Raw genomic sequence first — 15,094 nt, 5'->3', positions numbered from 1 at the left:
TCAACATCTTCATCAATGACTTGGACGAGGGATAGATGGGGAACTCATCAAATTTGCAGATGACACCAAGCTGGCAGGAATAGCCAACACTCCAGAAGATAGGCTCAAGTTACAGAAAGATCTTGACAGACTTGAACATTGGGCGCTATCTAACAAAATGAAATTCAACAGTGAAAAAGTAAGGTTCTACATTTAGGCCAAAAAACAAAATGCACCAGTACCGTATATGTGGTACCTTGCTCAATAGTAGTACCTGTGAGAGGGATCTTGGAGTCCTAGTGGATAACCATCTAGATATGAGCCAGCAGTGTGCAGCAGCTGTTAAAAAGCCAACACAGTTCTGGGCTGCATAAACAGAGGATAGAATCAAGATCACGTGAAGTGCTAGTACCACTTTATAATGCCTTGGTAAGGCCACACTTGGAATATTGCATCCAGTTTTGGTCGCCACGATGTAAAAAAGATGTTGAGACTCTAGAAAGAGTGCAGAGGAGAGCAACAAAGATGATTAGGGGACTGGAGGATAAAACATATGAAGAACGGTTGCAGGAACTGGGTATGTCTAGTTTAACAAAAAGAAGGACTAGGGGAGACATGATAGCAGTGTTCCAATATCTCAGGGGCTGCCACAGAGAAGTGGGAGTTGGGCTGTTCTCCAGAGCACCTGAGGGTAGAACAAGAAGCAATGGGTGGAAACTGATCAAGGAAAGAAGCAACTTAGAACTAAGGAGAAATTTCCTGACAGTTAGAACAATTAATCAGTGGAACGACTTGCCTGCAGAAGTTGCGAATGCTCCAACACTGGAAATTTTAAAGAAAATGTTGGATAACCATCTGACTGAGATGGTGTAGGGTTTCCTGCCTGGGCAGGGGGTTGGACTAGAAGGCCTCCAAGGTCCCTTCCAACTCTGATGTTATGTATTATGTTATGGGCAATGCAGTGAAATATGATCCTTATCTGAGAAAAGAAGAAAAAGCCAAAGAAAGAATCAAGAAAAAACAGAAGCCGGAAATAAGGATTCTTCTAAGAAAAGTAGACCTAGAAGGTACTGCAATGTATGTTCAGTAGCTATTGTAAATAAAATAAAGAAATTATTATTATTATTATTATTATTTATTAAATTTTTATACCGCCCTTCTCCTGAAGGACTCAGGGCGGTGTACAGCCAGAAATAAAATACAAGATATGTACAATTAAAACAAATTAAAACATAGCAAAATTACAAAAACGGCTAATAATTAAAATTTAAATTTAAAATATTTAAGAATATTAATAAAACCCTAATTTAAAATCAAACTATTATGCCAGTCCCGCTTGAGTAAATAAGTATGTTTTTAGCTCACAACGGAAGGTCCGAAGATCAGGCATTTGACGTAGGCCAGGGGGGAGTTCATTCCAGAGCATCGATGCTCCCACAGAGAAGGCCCTACCCCTGGGGGCCGCCAGCCGACACTGTTTGGCAGACGGCACCCTGAGGAGACCCTCTCTATGAGAGCGTACAGGTCGGTGGGAGGCATAGGGTAACAGCAGGCGGTCTCGTAAGTACCCGGGTCCTAAGCCATGGAGCGCTTTAAAGGTGGTAACCAAAATCTTGAAGCGCACCCAAAAGACCACAGGAAGCCAGTGCAGACTACGGAGCAGTGGTGTTACGTGGGAGCCACAAGCGGCTCCCATTACTACTCGCGCAGCCGCATTCTGGACTAACTGCAGCCTCCGGGTGCACCTCAAGGGCAGCCCCATGTAGAGAGCATTGCAGTAATCCAACTGAGACGTAACCAGAGCATGAGTGACTGTGCATAAGGCATCTCGGTCAAGGAAGGGACGCAACTGGCGGACCAAGCGGACTTGGTTAAAGGCCCTCCTGGAGACGGCCGCCAGATGTTCATCAAAGGACAGCCGTCCATCCAGGAGGACGCCCAAGTTGCGAACCACCTCCTTTGGGGCCACTAACTCGCCCCCAACAGTCAGCTGCGGATGCAGCTGACTATACCGGGGTGCCGGCATCCACAGCCACTCCGTCTTGGAGGGATTGAGCTTGAGTCTGTTTCTCCCCATCCAGACCCGTACAGCTTCCAGGCACCGGGACAGCACTTCGACCGCTTCGTTGGGGTGGTCCGGGGTGGAAAAGTACAGCTGAGTATCATCAGCGTACAGATGATAACTCACCCCGAAACCACTGATGACCTCACCTAGCAGCTTCATATAGATGTTGAACAGGGTAGGCGAGAGAATCGACCCCTGAGGTACCCCACAAGTGAGGCGCCTCGCGGACGACCTCTGCCCCCCTGTCAACACCGTCTGCGACCGGTCGGAGAGATAGGAGGAGAACCACTGATAAACGGTGCCTCCCACTCCCAATCCCTCCAACCGGCGCAGCAGGATACCATGGTCGATGGTATCAAAAGCCGCTGAGAGATCTAATAGGACCAAGGCAGAGGAACAACCCCTGTCCCTGGCCCTCCAGAGGTCATCCACCAACGCGACCAAAGCCGTCTCCGTGCTGTAACCGGGTCGGAAGCCGGACTGGAACGGGTCTAGATAGACAGCTTCCTCCAGGTGCCGGGGGAGCTGCCACGCAACCACACTCTCTACAACCTTCACCACAAAGCGAAGGTTGGAGACTGGACGGTAGTTTCCCAAAATAGCTGGGTCCAGGGAAGGCTTCTTCAAGAGAGGTCTCACCACCGCCTCTTTCAAGGCGGCGGGGAAAACCCCTTCAACCAAAGAAGCATTTATAATCCCCTGAAGCCAGCCTCGTGTCACTTCCTGAGCAGCCAGCACTAGCCAGGAAGGACACGGGTCCAGTAAACATGTAGTTGCATGCAACCTCCCCAGCAACCTGTCCACGTCCTCGAGAGCCACAGAATCAAACTCATCCCAAATAACCTCAACAAGACGTGTCTCCACCATCTCGGTTGGATCATCGCAATCTTGGTCCAAGCTATCCCGAAGCTGAACAATTTTATCGTATAGATAACCATTAAACTCCTCAGCCCATCCCTGTAGGGGGTCATCCCGTCCCTCCTGATGAAGGAGGGAACGGGTCACCCGAAACAGGGCGGCCGGGTGGTTATCTGCCGATGCAATGAGGGTGGAAATGTAGGAACGTTTCGCCTCCCTCATTGCCACTAGGTAGGTCTTAGTAAAAGACCTCACTAGTGTCCGATCAGCCTCGGAACGGCTGGACCTCCAGGTACTCTCTAGGCGTCTTCTCTGGCGTTTCATCTCTCTTAGCTCCTCGGAGAACCAGGGAGCCAATTGAGATCTACGCCGGGTCAGAGGCCGCAAAGGCACGACACGGTCCAAAGCCCCAGCCGTGGCCCGTTCCCAAGCCGCAGCCGTAAGATCCTCAGGGAATGGCCCAAGCTCTGTCAGGAACCTCTCCGGGTCCATCAAGCGCCTGGGACGGAACCAACGTGTTGGCTGCGTCTCCCTGCGGTGGTGAGCGGCGGTCCGAAAGTCTAGGCGAAGAAGGAAATGATCTGACCATGACCATGTAGTTCTTTCACTACATCTCCTAAATCCAGATCATTAACCCACTGACCAGAGATAAAAATCAAGTCTAGCGCGCCTCCCCCAATGTGTGTAGGGCCATCAGTTACTTGAATCAGGTCCAAGGCCGTCATGGAGGCCTGAAACTCCTGAACCACCATTGATGACAAGCCGGCCGATGGCAAGTTGAAATCCCCCAAGACTAGAAGTCTGGGAATCTCAACCGCCACGCCAGCAAGCACCTCTAGTAGCTCAGATAGGGCTGTAGTCACGCAGCAAGGAGCCAGGTACGTGATCAACAGCCCCATCTGATTCCGATGGCCCCACTTCACAAGGAGGGATTCACAGCCAGCTATCTGAGGAACAGTGGACTCCCTCGGCTCCAGACTTTCTTTGATCACAATCGCCACCCCCCCACCCCTACCTTGGGCCTTCGGCTGATGGAATGCACGAAAACCCGGAGGGCACAGTTCAACCAGGGGTACACCCCCTTCTGTGCCCAACCAGGTCTCCGTAATGCCCATAAAGTCCGTGGACTCCCGCTGAATAAGGTCACAAATCAGGGGAGCCTTGTTGACCACGGACCGGGCATTGCAGAGCATCAGCCGAAGACCCAAGCTCTGAGGGTCTTGACCATCCGGGGAACGAGTGAGGACTGGGGGGTCGGAGCACGTGATCGCTTTTAAACATCGAACATGTGCTCCCAAAGGACGATACGGCCCCCTGCCTCCGCCATATCTGCCCCTCCCACTTACCGTACAGATGGAATAACACTCTCTGCTCTGTACAAACCCCTCCCCCCCTGTCTTCGGACCAACTGAAATAGTGTCGTGAGCGCGCGCTAGGACTGGACACACCCTCCCCGACGGGTTTCCCCCAACACCCGCCCTCCCTCCCCCCCCAACCCAAGCCCGTCGGTTTCCACCCTCCCCGTAAAATTCCCATTAAAACTCCCCTTAAAAAATCGGTTAAAATAGTTAATTAAAAATTCCCTAAGTCTCCTATTCTTGGCATGCCATCTCTCGGGGTTCCAAAACCCGTCCTCAAGATGCTGTGTAATGGTCAGTTCATAAGGAACAATCCATGCAAAATTGCCTTTGTGAGATACATTTGTCAAAGAAACCTGCATGTCGGCTATTACCTAACCTTTTTTAAGCTCTAATGAATGGAAACTATTTTCTTTGTGTACACTCATTAAAAATTCTATTTGATGATACAAAGGAAACCTGAAACAAAGCTATCAGATGCATATCTATATTTTGATTCATGTAATTGCCTGTAAACACACACACATACACACACACAGCTTTTTAATTATCATAGAATGCCACTTTGGCTGAGCTGAAGCAAAATGGACAATCCAAAACCGCACAGTTGCCAGGCTGAATGGATGCCCTGCTGCATTCCTATTGACAGTGACTTGTTCAAATGAGATCCTTGGGGAAATATTATTCAAAATGGCAAAATATCTACTTGTCATCATGGTGAAGCTTTTTAGATTGTGGGAAGCCACCCCTCTCCTAGAAGAATGAAATACTTTGAGGAATATTTAAAAGGCAGAATATTATATTTCCCTAGCTGAGCAATGAAGAAACATTTTTTTGTTTCAAAAAACATTCATGTGATATTTCTTTGGTAACATAACGAACCATACTTGGAAAACAAAATGAGGGAATCAGTCCTATTTATATAAAATACAGGTAGTCCTCGATTTATAATAACAATTGAGCCCAACATTTATATTGCTAAGAAATTTGTTAAGTGAATTTTGCCCCATTTTACAACTTTTCTTGTCCCATTTGTTAAGTGAATCGCTGAAATAGTTAAATTAGTAACACGATTGTTAAGCAAATCTGGCTACCCCATTAGACTTTGGTTGTCAGAAAGTTGCAAAAGGGGATCACATGACCCCAGGTACTGCTACTGTCATAAATATGAACCAGTTGTCGAGCATCTGAATGTAAATCTGAATGACCACGGGGATGCTCCAATGGTCTTATGTGTGAAAAATGGTCATAAAAGTCACTTTTTTCAGTGCTGTTGCAACATTGAACAGTCACTAAATGAACTGTTGTTGTAAGTCAAGGACTACTGATACTGCTTCTCCTTCTCTTGATATAAGTGACACTAATAGTTGCACATTACACAGGTAATAGGCTGGTATGCATGTCTATGCACCTATTAAAGGAATAGAAGACATGTTCTCTTTTCTCATCTTACAAGTCTCAATTATAAATTGGCATATATTTCTTAATTCCAGCAGCAATTGTAAGAATATTTTTCCATGTAGATTAGATACTGAAGAAAATTTGGACAGAACCCCAAAATGGAATAAAGATTGTGTGCTCACAACCAATTCCTGTCCTGGGCACTCAGCTTAATTTTCTATCTTGTTAGGAGGTGACTATTATTTTTATTCTGAAATTGCCTTTTTGTTTTACCATAACTTCCTTATGATTTATTGTGCTGTTTTCAACAAGCTACTCAGTTAAAATAAACAAACATTATTGGTACCCCAAATTAATATCTGCTTGACTAGCATGAAGTGGAGAAATTCCCAAAGGAACAGTCCATACCACAATTTATTGTTGACAAAATATAAGGATCAAGCTTGCATAATATGCTAAGCAAAAAATCAAATCACTCATAGATTACTTATTAGAGAAGTCCTGGCTAATGTCCTGCCTTTTGGGGCTTAGCTTTTTACCAGCTTATGACAGTCATTTACAGTTTCTGAAATACAAGTTTCCTTGCATTTCATCACATAAATGCTTATTTTCCTGCTATGATAACTTGCTATAATACAGCATGGTTGGGGTTAGGATGACCCACTGCAGACTTTACACATTGGGTGTTCAGATAGTGGGAAAGCCCTGTTTATATTAATCGCTACTAAGATTCAGGATTGTTCTGTGTGAGTCCAAACAGTTGAATGCATAGCCATAACAATTCTTTTCTATCAGTTTTCAGATTCACAGTCAATGACAAATATGCTTTAACCTATGAAAGTTTCCCCTGATCTGGTGCCATTCAGATGTGCTATCACAGGGGTCTCCAACCTTGGTCCCTTTAAGACTTGTGGACTTCAACTCCCAGAGCAAAGCTGGCTGAGGGGCTCTGGGAGTTGAAGTCCACAAGTCTTAAAGGGACCAAGGTTGGAGACCCCTGTGCTAGAGCAGGGGTGTCAAACTTGATTTCATTGAGGGCTGCATCAGGGTTGTGTTTGGCCGAGGGTGGAAGCAGGGGGGCGTGCCCAGCTTGATGTCACTTGTGTGTGTGGGGGGGGTGCCTGTGGTGGTCCAAGTGCTCTGCCAGCTAAAATTGGTCCCGAGCTCCATTTTTGGTTGCAATGGCTTCCTGAAACCCTCTGCCAGAAAAAATGGAGCTTGGGAGGGCCGCATGTGGACCTTCTAGTCCTTCTTTTCTCTAGACCAGCCAAACCCAAATCCTGCAACCGTTCTTCATACGTTTTAGTCTCCAGGTCTTTAATCTAGGACCGGGATATCTTCGGGACCGCCTTCTGTTACCACATGCCTCCCACCGACCGGTACGCTCTCATAGAGAGGGCCTCCTCAGGGTGCCGTCAGCCAGACAGTGCAGGCTGGCGACCCCCAGGGGGAGAGCCTTCTCTGTGGGGACACCTACCCTCTGGAATGAGCTTCCCCCAGGACTTCGACAACTTCCAGACCTCCGGACTTTTCGCCGCGAGCTTAAAACATATCTATTCTTTCGAGCAGGACTGGCTTAATAGGGTTTTAAATATGGATTTTATTGGGGTTTATTTTATATTTTGTATTGTATTTTAAATTTAGGCTATTGGAATAAGTTTTTTAAAATATTGTTTTTATTGAATGTATTGTCTTTATTTTATCTGCCTGTTCACCGCCCTGAGTCCTCCGGGAGAAGGGCGGTATACAAATTAAATTATTATTATTATTATTATTATTATTATTAATCATCTCAGTTGCTGTTCTTTGCACTTTTTCCAAAGTCTCAACAACTTCTTTGTGATGTGGTGACCAAAACTGGATGCAGTATTCCAGGTGTGGCCTTTATAAAGCCTTAAGAAGTATTAATACTTCACGTGATTTTGATTCTGTGCCTCTGTTTATACAACCAAGGGTTGTATTAGTTTTTTTGGCTGTTGCCACACACTGCTAGCTCATATTTAAGTGAACATCCACTAGGACTCCAAAGTCCCTGTCACAGTTACTGTTTTTAAGCCAGGTTTTGCCTAATTTGTATTTGTATCTTTGGGTTTTCCTCCAGAAGTTATGGGTGTTCCATCACTGCAACTTTTTAAGAAGAGATATGACACCATTTTTCTGGAGTGATATATGGTCTCCTGCCTGAGCAGGGAGTTGGACTAGAAGACTTCCAAGGTCCCTTCCAATTCTGGTATTCTGTTTCTCATTTTTCTGCATATTGATCAAATATATTTCCTCTGCTGATGTTTGAACTTTTTCTTACCCTGCTCTCCTCATAATTAAGAATGAAAACATGATTTTAGATGCATTTTCTGAAGATGACTAGGAGAATAATCCAGTATTTTCCGGTTTCTACAATAAACAGAGAAGCTAGAACAAATTGCTGGAGCTCCAACCCCCTCATAGTTAGAGGTTGATAATAATGAATATGGATACATAGATACAGGAAAAAAAGGATGACGATATATTAAGAGATTCTGGAACACTTGCCTGATGCTTTGCTTAAATATGTAAGTAACCAAGGAGCTCCTCTTATTTGTTCCAGAATAATAATAATAATAATAATAATAATAATAATAATAATAATAATAATAATAATAATAATAATAATAATGATGATGTTTTAATTTGTATACCGCCCTTCTCCCGAAGGACTCAGGGCGGTGAACAGGCAAATAAAATACAAACAGAAACATACACCATAATTAAAACAACCCTTAAAAAACTGATTCAAATTTGCCAGAAAATTTAAAATAACATTACACCCCATAAAATTACAGAAATTTAAAACCCATCAAAGTTCAATTAAAATTTAAATTTAGAATTTAAAATCAGGCCAGTCCAGCCATACGAAATAAATAGGTTTTAAGTTTGCGGCGAAAGGTCCTAAGGTCAGGTAGTTGTCGAAGCCCGAGGGGAAGCTTGTTCCACAGGGTAGGAGCCCCCACAGAGAAGGCCCTCCCCCTGGGGGCCGCCAGTCGACACTGTTTGGCTGACGGCACCCTGAGGAGTCCCTCTCTGTGGGAACGTATCGGATGCTGGGAGATAGAGGCCGGCAGTAGACGGTCCCGTAAGTAGCCCGGTCCTAAGCCATGGAGCGCTTTAAAGGTGGTAACCAATACCTTGAAGCGCACCCGGAAAACAACAGGTAGCCAGTGCAGTCTGCGCAGGATAGGTGTTACGTGGGAGCTCCGAACCGCTCCCTCAATAACCCGCGCAGCCGCATTCTGGACTAACTGAAATCTCCGGGTGCTCTTCAAGGGGACCCCCATGTAGAGAGCATTGCAGTAGTATAGCTGCACGTGTCGCTGTTTCTGCAAAAAGTAATACTTTAATGGGAGATCTTAAGAACCAGTTTGGTGTAGTGATTAAGGCGCTGGGCTATGAAAACCAGGAGAAAGTGATTTCTAGGTCTCCCTTAGTCATGAAAGCTGGCAAAGTGACTTTTGAGCTAATAACATTATGACCCCAGCCTTGTTGTTGTGGGGAAAAATAGAAGGCAGGTGTATGCACAGAGAGAGAGAGAGAGAGGTGTGTATGTGATAAAAATCTGTTAATAATATTCCCACTAACCTCCCAATTGTGGCATTGTAAAAACACCACCACTGCCTATCATCCGTGACACTCTTCGATCACCTGGTGATTACATCTCTCCCCAACAGTTAATGGCAATATTACATGGAGTGATGATCTGATTGTTTTGGATGATCATGTGTTTGTTAAATAGGATATCAGCCATTTTGAAACATACATAAAAGCTGGACTGGCTATTATTCTCTTGGCAATGCTATGGGGCAGATGTGGAAACTACCCAGAATACTTACAGGCTCCAGATAGGAAAAGGAACCGTGAACAAAGGAAACGTGGCAGCAGTTTTGTGAGAAATGAAACACCTGTTTCTTCTATGATACTGTAGGTCAAACTGATTTTGAAATCAATTGATCAAGAAGTAATAGAAAACATGGTAAACAAAAATTAGAAAATGATGCTTATGCCAAAATAGCAATAGGGATAGTAAAAAAAAATCCTTTTGGAAAGTTGGAAGACATTTTATGGGGGAGGGATTGGCTTTGTCTAATTTACATTTTTCTTTTTTGCCATTTGTTGTGTGGTGGAGGAACCCCAAAAATCAGACTTTGGGGCAAATCCTTTATGTAGAGCTTTCTGTTTACAAGAGTTTAGCTACGCAGAAGCAAATTTATTACAATTGTGATATTTCCAAGCCTGCCACTCATGAACTAAAGTAAGATTGGGATTACACATTAAGTCATGTAGTTTACTTAATCTAGTATAAACCAGTCAGGCATTATGCGAGTTCAATCTAATCCTTCTATATTTTAAGCAGCTCCCCACACTTCCAAAGGCACTTGAGATGGAAATTGTTTGATAGACTCTACTCCAAATTTCATCTACAAAATTTTCAGATAGGGACAGGTATAATAAGCAGAAAAAAGTCAGCAGATATATTTGTATATTTTGAAAAGTCAAAATATGGTTTCCTCTTTGTTTAGCATAATGTATGAATCCAATTATTGTGGTTTGTGAGCCATGGTTTATGACTCACAAGTAAATTGTGTTTAACCACAAAATGGCATCATATAATGTATCAACATACTATTATTGCTTCTTTTACCTATGCATACCCCTGTAAGATATTCCAGCAAGTTTGATTATGTTTAAGAAATAGTCATAGCCATAGTATAAAAATAACAAAAACACATATTGTCAGAAGCTCCACTTTTGTATGTGCATCCCACTGTTGAAGACAAGTACTCATATCACAATAGTTTATGTTGTGCTCTCGAGACGTGTGTTTTATCATTCCTCCCTCTCCTCCATATTTTTGGGGATCTTATATAATATCATTTCCTCCAAATTATCAGAACAGCTTTTTATATGTTGCCCTATCCTATTTACAACCTGATCGAACAAATTAACAAGCAGTTCTCACTGACAGACTTTCTCTGCCCCCATCAACTCCTCTCTTTTCCAAATACTGTTTATATGTTCCCAGTTTCCAGTGTATTGAGCCAGGGAGAACTTGATGGGTTTTCAGTCACATGCTAAAAATGGGAAATTACATCAAGATTACAGCCTCTAGGCTCACTGTTACAGGACACTGTCACATTTCATTTTACAGCTGTTAATTCCAGTAAAGAAGTGGCTGTAAGTTGAGATAAAAAAAGGAAGGGAAACAACCTAAAGGCAGTAAAGAATAAAAATCCCAAACTCATTCTGACAGCAAAACAGAGTTTTATTGAAAAGATAAAATTGCTTCCCGTCTTCCTTGTATAATAGAATAAAGTTCATTGTATTCACAGTGACAGTTCTAGCAAAGTCTGAGCCAATTCAGAACTAAAGCATCCTTTTTAGGAAAGAATTCGGGAGTCCTTGATCAAGCTGCTGGATTCAGGAAATCTAAGAACTGTGTCTCTTTTAAAGTTATGCATCCAGTAACTCTTCTGCCACAAACATTGCAGATTTACCAAAAAATAAAGTCATAAGAAGATACAAATCTCAAGGAACTAAAACAACCTTGGAATTTTGATGATGCTGGAATGGCTACAAGCGTCTTCCTTTTTAATTACTGTTGGCTGGTTAGAGTCAAAACACCCTGTTAGGACATAACAACAGCTTTGAGGGTTTTTTTCCTCTGAACTAGCTCTTATTCAACAAATTTATGGTTGCAGAAAATTGTTTGAACTTCAGAATAAGCGATTTTTTTCATTTTGAACACCAACATGAAAAAACAAGTACTTTCCCATAAAAGAAGCAGAATTTCCAAAACCTGCTCAGCCAGAGCCAATTAAAATGGCATCATTAAAAAAAAGTCTTACATGTTCAAGGAACTCACAGGCACCAGGGGAAAACACTTCTCTCTGCTCATCTACATTATCCTAGATAAGGACTGTACCTAATTCAACATAGCTAACCATATTTTGATTTGAGTACAATCTATATACTATCACAGTGAGAGATATTTTGATTTAAAGCAGATGATTTGCTACAGTACCTGAATCTGGCATGAGCTGTAAACCAATTTTATGCCCTTTGTATGAAGAAAAACAGCATATGAAAGTAAACTAGCATGTCACCCACAAATAATGTGTACTTCACATTATTTCCCTCCTTTTTTCCTCTTCTGGAACAATTAATTCCATGACCCAGAGATAAAAATGGAAGTGACAAGAGCACAATAAGAATATTCAGCTGATATTCAGATGATCTAACAACTCACTGTAGCACTCTAAAGGAATCACCCAACTCCTGCAAATGTCTTTTTGTGCTAGTAGGCTAAGAGACAACCAAAGACTTTTAACTACTCTTCCTCTGCTCCTTTAATATAAGTAATATCAGCAAAAGAAGCTTGGGTAGAGTGTAGACTTATTTATACCAGCCTTTTTGTGATTCAAAATTCAGGAAATAGAATCAGCATAAAGGAAATTCCTGGCTCATGTGAATATATCTAAGGTATGCATGTGTGTACACATGTGTGTGATATCAACAAAATCTCTCCCCCCACCAACAATGGACAAAGGCAGCATTGCTAGCCGTTTAAACTTTTCTCCATTTAAATATTTCCAACCTGGTTTTTTTATTTATTGTCAATTAAGTTTGTCACCTTCTAGAAAGGCTCACTAATTGTGTGCATAAATACTGGGTATTAAAAGCAGAGCAATTGCTAATAGCTGCCGTTTATCCAAATATATCCAGAGTAGACTGAAGATGCTACTTGCAGGACTTCAATAATACTTCCTGAGGGCGGTGTCCTTAAAGAGGGGCAGCTCCCCCACAATTTAATTAGCTGAAAGATAATTCCTGATTCTTAAACAAAGAATAATAAAGATGCCTTTGAAGGCAGCACAGCAAAAAATCCTTGGCCCAAAGAAAGGGTATTGAAGGCAGTCTCTGATGTTGCATGGTTTCAAACCGTTCAACATAGATGCAGCAGGAAAAGTACGCTTGATGCTGGCAACAACAATGCTGCAATCCTGCAATGGAGCTCCAGCTATCTTTTCTTCCAGGGCTTCTCCTTTGGTGTGGGAGGACAATAGAAAAGCCAGTTACCTCTGGTCTATCTTCTGCTTCTGCAAGCTGAGTGAGGTGAAACTGGCTAAGAGGTCAGTAACTTCATCCACCTGCCGGGGAAGCACATGAGATGATGATACAGGACCTGAAGAAGAATCCTTCAGAGATGAGCAGCTTGCAACCTAACCCCTTTTTGAAGCAGCTGAAGTCCCTAAACCCAATTGTTCTGCTGAAATCCAGCGGCAGCAAACCATCCTAGAATGGCAATAGCAAATGGACCAAAATTGGGTCATTTATTCCCATGAAGGCATTTAACAGACCTGTAACTCACTCCAAAAAATGAAAAATGGGTTAAAAATGTCATCTCCACCAAGGAAGAAACAATATAGACACAAAATACAATTAAAATATCCTTAAAATCAGACACTCCCCTACAATACCAATTATTCTGAATTTATTTATCCTAAATTCAAGTGATGTACGTATTTTGGCATTAACTAAAGTATTTCACAGTGACATGAAACATAGTTTTTGGATCTATCAGTTTCTCAAGTTTCAGAACTGCTCGGCTGGTACAAAATTTTCTTTAATCCCTCACCTGTTCTTTTGTGCTAGTCATCTGTAGCCTGGTACAAAGGTCATCCAATTGTTCCCTCTGTTCATGACGTCCAAGACGGTCAAGATATTCCCGCAACATCTGGATGATCTAAAACAAGCAACATGGGAATATGTGGTTTGCAGCGAACAATGAAAGAAGCCCAAGTTTTTAATTAAAAGCTCAATTCTGAGGCAAATCTGTAGGGTTACCATAAGCTTTTAGTAAAGCGGAAGGAGAGAGACAACTGTACATTAACTACCTGGGAGAAAAAAGGAAGAACTCAACATAAATATAATCGTAACGGAATAAAATTGTAAATGAATAAAATTAATTTTTTACTGAGACTCAAGGCACTTCATTTTTTAAAAGCAACAGTATTATTTATTTGTTTATTCAGTTTACAATGCCCCTTATTTCACATACTGGCATATGATTCTCAGCAGCTAATAAAAGTTAAAATACAAAAAGTTAAAATTAACAAAAATCAAGCAATAAAAGCCATTAAAACAAATGTTGACCTACTAGTCCTACTAGTAGTAGAATCAATGATGAACTCAAGGCAATCCAACAGCTTTCAATTGGTAGGGGATTAAAAACGAGATTAACCAACAGTTTTATTAGGGACATTCAGGAGGCAGGGGTGGGATGGGCAAAAAAATTATACACAGTGACCACAACTATGCAATCAAAGCTTCACCCATTTTTTTGCAGGTAAAGCATGCATGTTATATGTAAAAATCCATTGTTAGATTAGAATTCATCTCCATTTTATAGGTAAGGATGCTGACAAAAGTAACAAGAAAGCTACACTGCTATGGTAAACATTTCCAAATCATAACATTTCGGATCCATAGGAACAGAAGGCCCAAACTTTCCAGTGACTATTATACAAATGCACTTAGTGCACTTATATCAGAATGCAACATTTCAAATATATTGCCATAGATTTTGTCCAGCAGGAGATAGAAGAATTACAATAGAAATGAAATATCATTCTGGCAAAATGCAGATTCTAAAGATACAATAGCTATAAAGAGCTAGAAGGTAAATAAAAGGTAAGTAAGTGCAATATGTACTTTAAAAAACTGTGCATGTTTGGATTATGCATTTTTTGAGAATAGATTGGCTCTCTTCAGTATGGATACTTCATGATCTTACTAGCAATATACTTTGGGACCTTCAGAAGCCAAAACATTTTGAAGCCTGTGGAAAAAAATACCCTACTCTGGCTATAGAAGGCCATGTGTCAGCAACAAGTCACAGATAAAATAGAACAGCCTTACTTTTCTATCTGACACCGTCTATACTTTCTCTATTTTTTCTTTTCACAATTGCCAGGGAAGTACAGATTATACTTGTACTTCCAAGAAGATTTCCCAAGATACCTAATAATTACTCCTTAAAACTTTTTGAAGATTGGGACTTCCGGTATGGCCGTTTCGTTGAGAAGCAGCCTTGATTAGGCTGCTAACTCCCTAGTCTGTAAGAGCTGTCAGGACATCGTAAATCTGGTCCGACAGCTTGGAAATCTCTTCCCTCGGGCAAAGAGGGAGAGATGAGCATTCAGGCTGAAGTTGAGACACCCAAATAAAGCCACAGAAAAAGTTTCTGAGACTTGAGGGGAGCTCTCCTTCCATAGCCTGGAAAGCTCCAGACTGGGGGAGGGCATCTGCCTTTTATGGCAGACAAAATGTAGCGTCCAATTTCCACGGCAGGAATTGATTTATGATGGATTGTAACGTGGACGGAGCAGAAACTGGAGTTCTA

The 15,094-nt window shown here is 42.1% G+C and overlaps 1 protein-coding gene across 2 annotated transcripts in view; it reads right to left on the bottom strand.

The window, feature by feature from the left end:
• Positions 1-10,916: 10,916 nt before the first annotated feature.
• ANKRD54 (ankyrin repeat domain 54) overlaps positions 10,917-15,094 on the bottom strand; it is a 43,366-nt gene continuing 39,188 nt past the window's right edge. The window contains exons 7-8 of one of the 2 annotated variants that reach the window (XM_058190165.1): positions 13,328-13,435; positions 10,917-12,839 (exon numbers count right to left, since the gene is read on the bottom strand). In XM_058190165.1, the coding sequence (XP_058046148.1) occupies positions 12,765-12,839; positions 13,328-13,435 (183 nt within the window). In that variant the 3' untranslated portion in view covers positions 10,917-12,764. The remainder of the gene's footprint in view (positions 12,840-13,327; positions 13,436-15,094) is intronic. The other variant, XM_058190166.1, reaches the window with a different exon arrangement.

Source organism: Ahaetulla prasina, chromosome 7, assembly GCF_028640845.1.
Source record: "Ahaetulla prasina isolate Xishuangbanna chromosome 7, ASM2864084v1, whole genome shotgun sequence".
Taxonomy (NCBI): Eukaryota; Metazoa; Chordata; class Lepidosauria; order Squamata; family Colubridae; genus Ahaetulla; species Ahaetulla prasina.
Note: the sequence above shows the minus strand (reverse complement) of the source record. Positions and strands in the feature narration are given on the sequence as shown.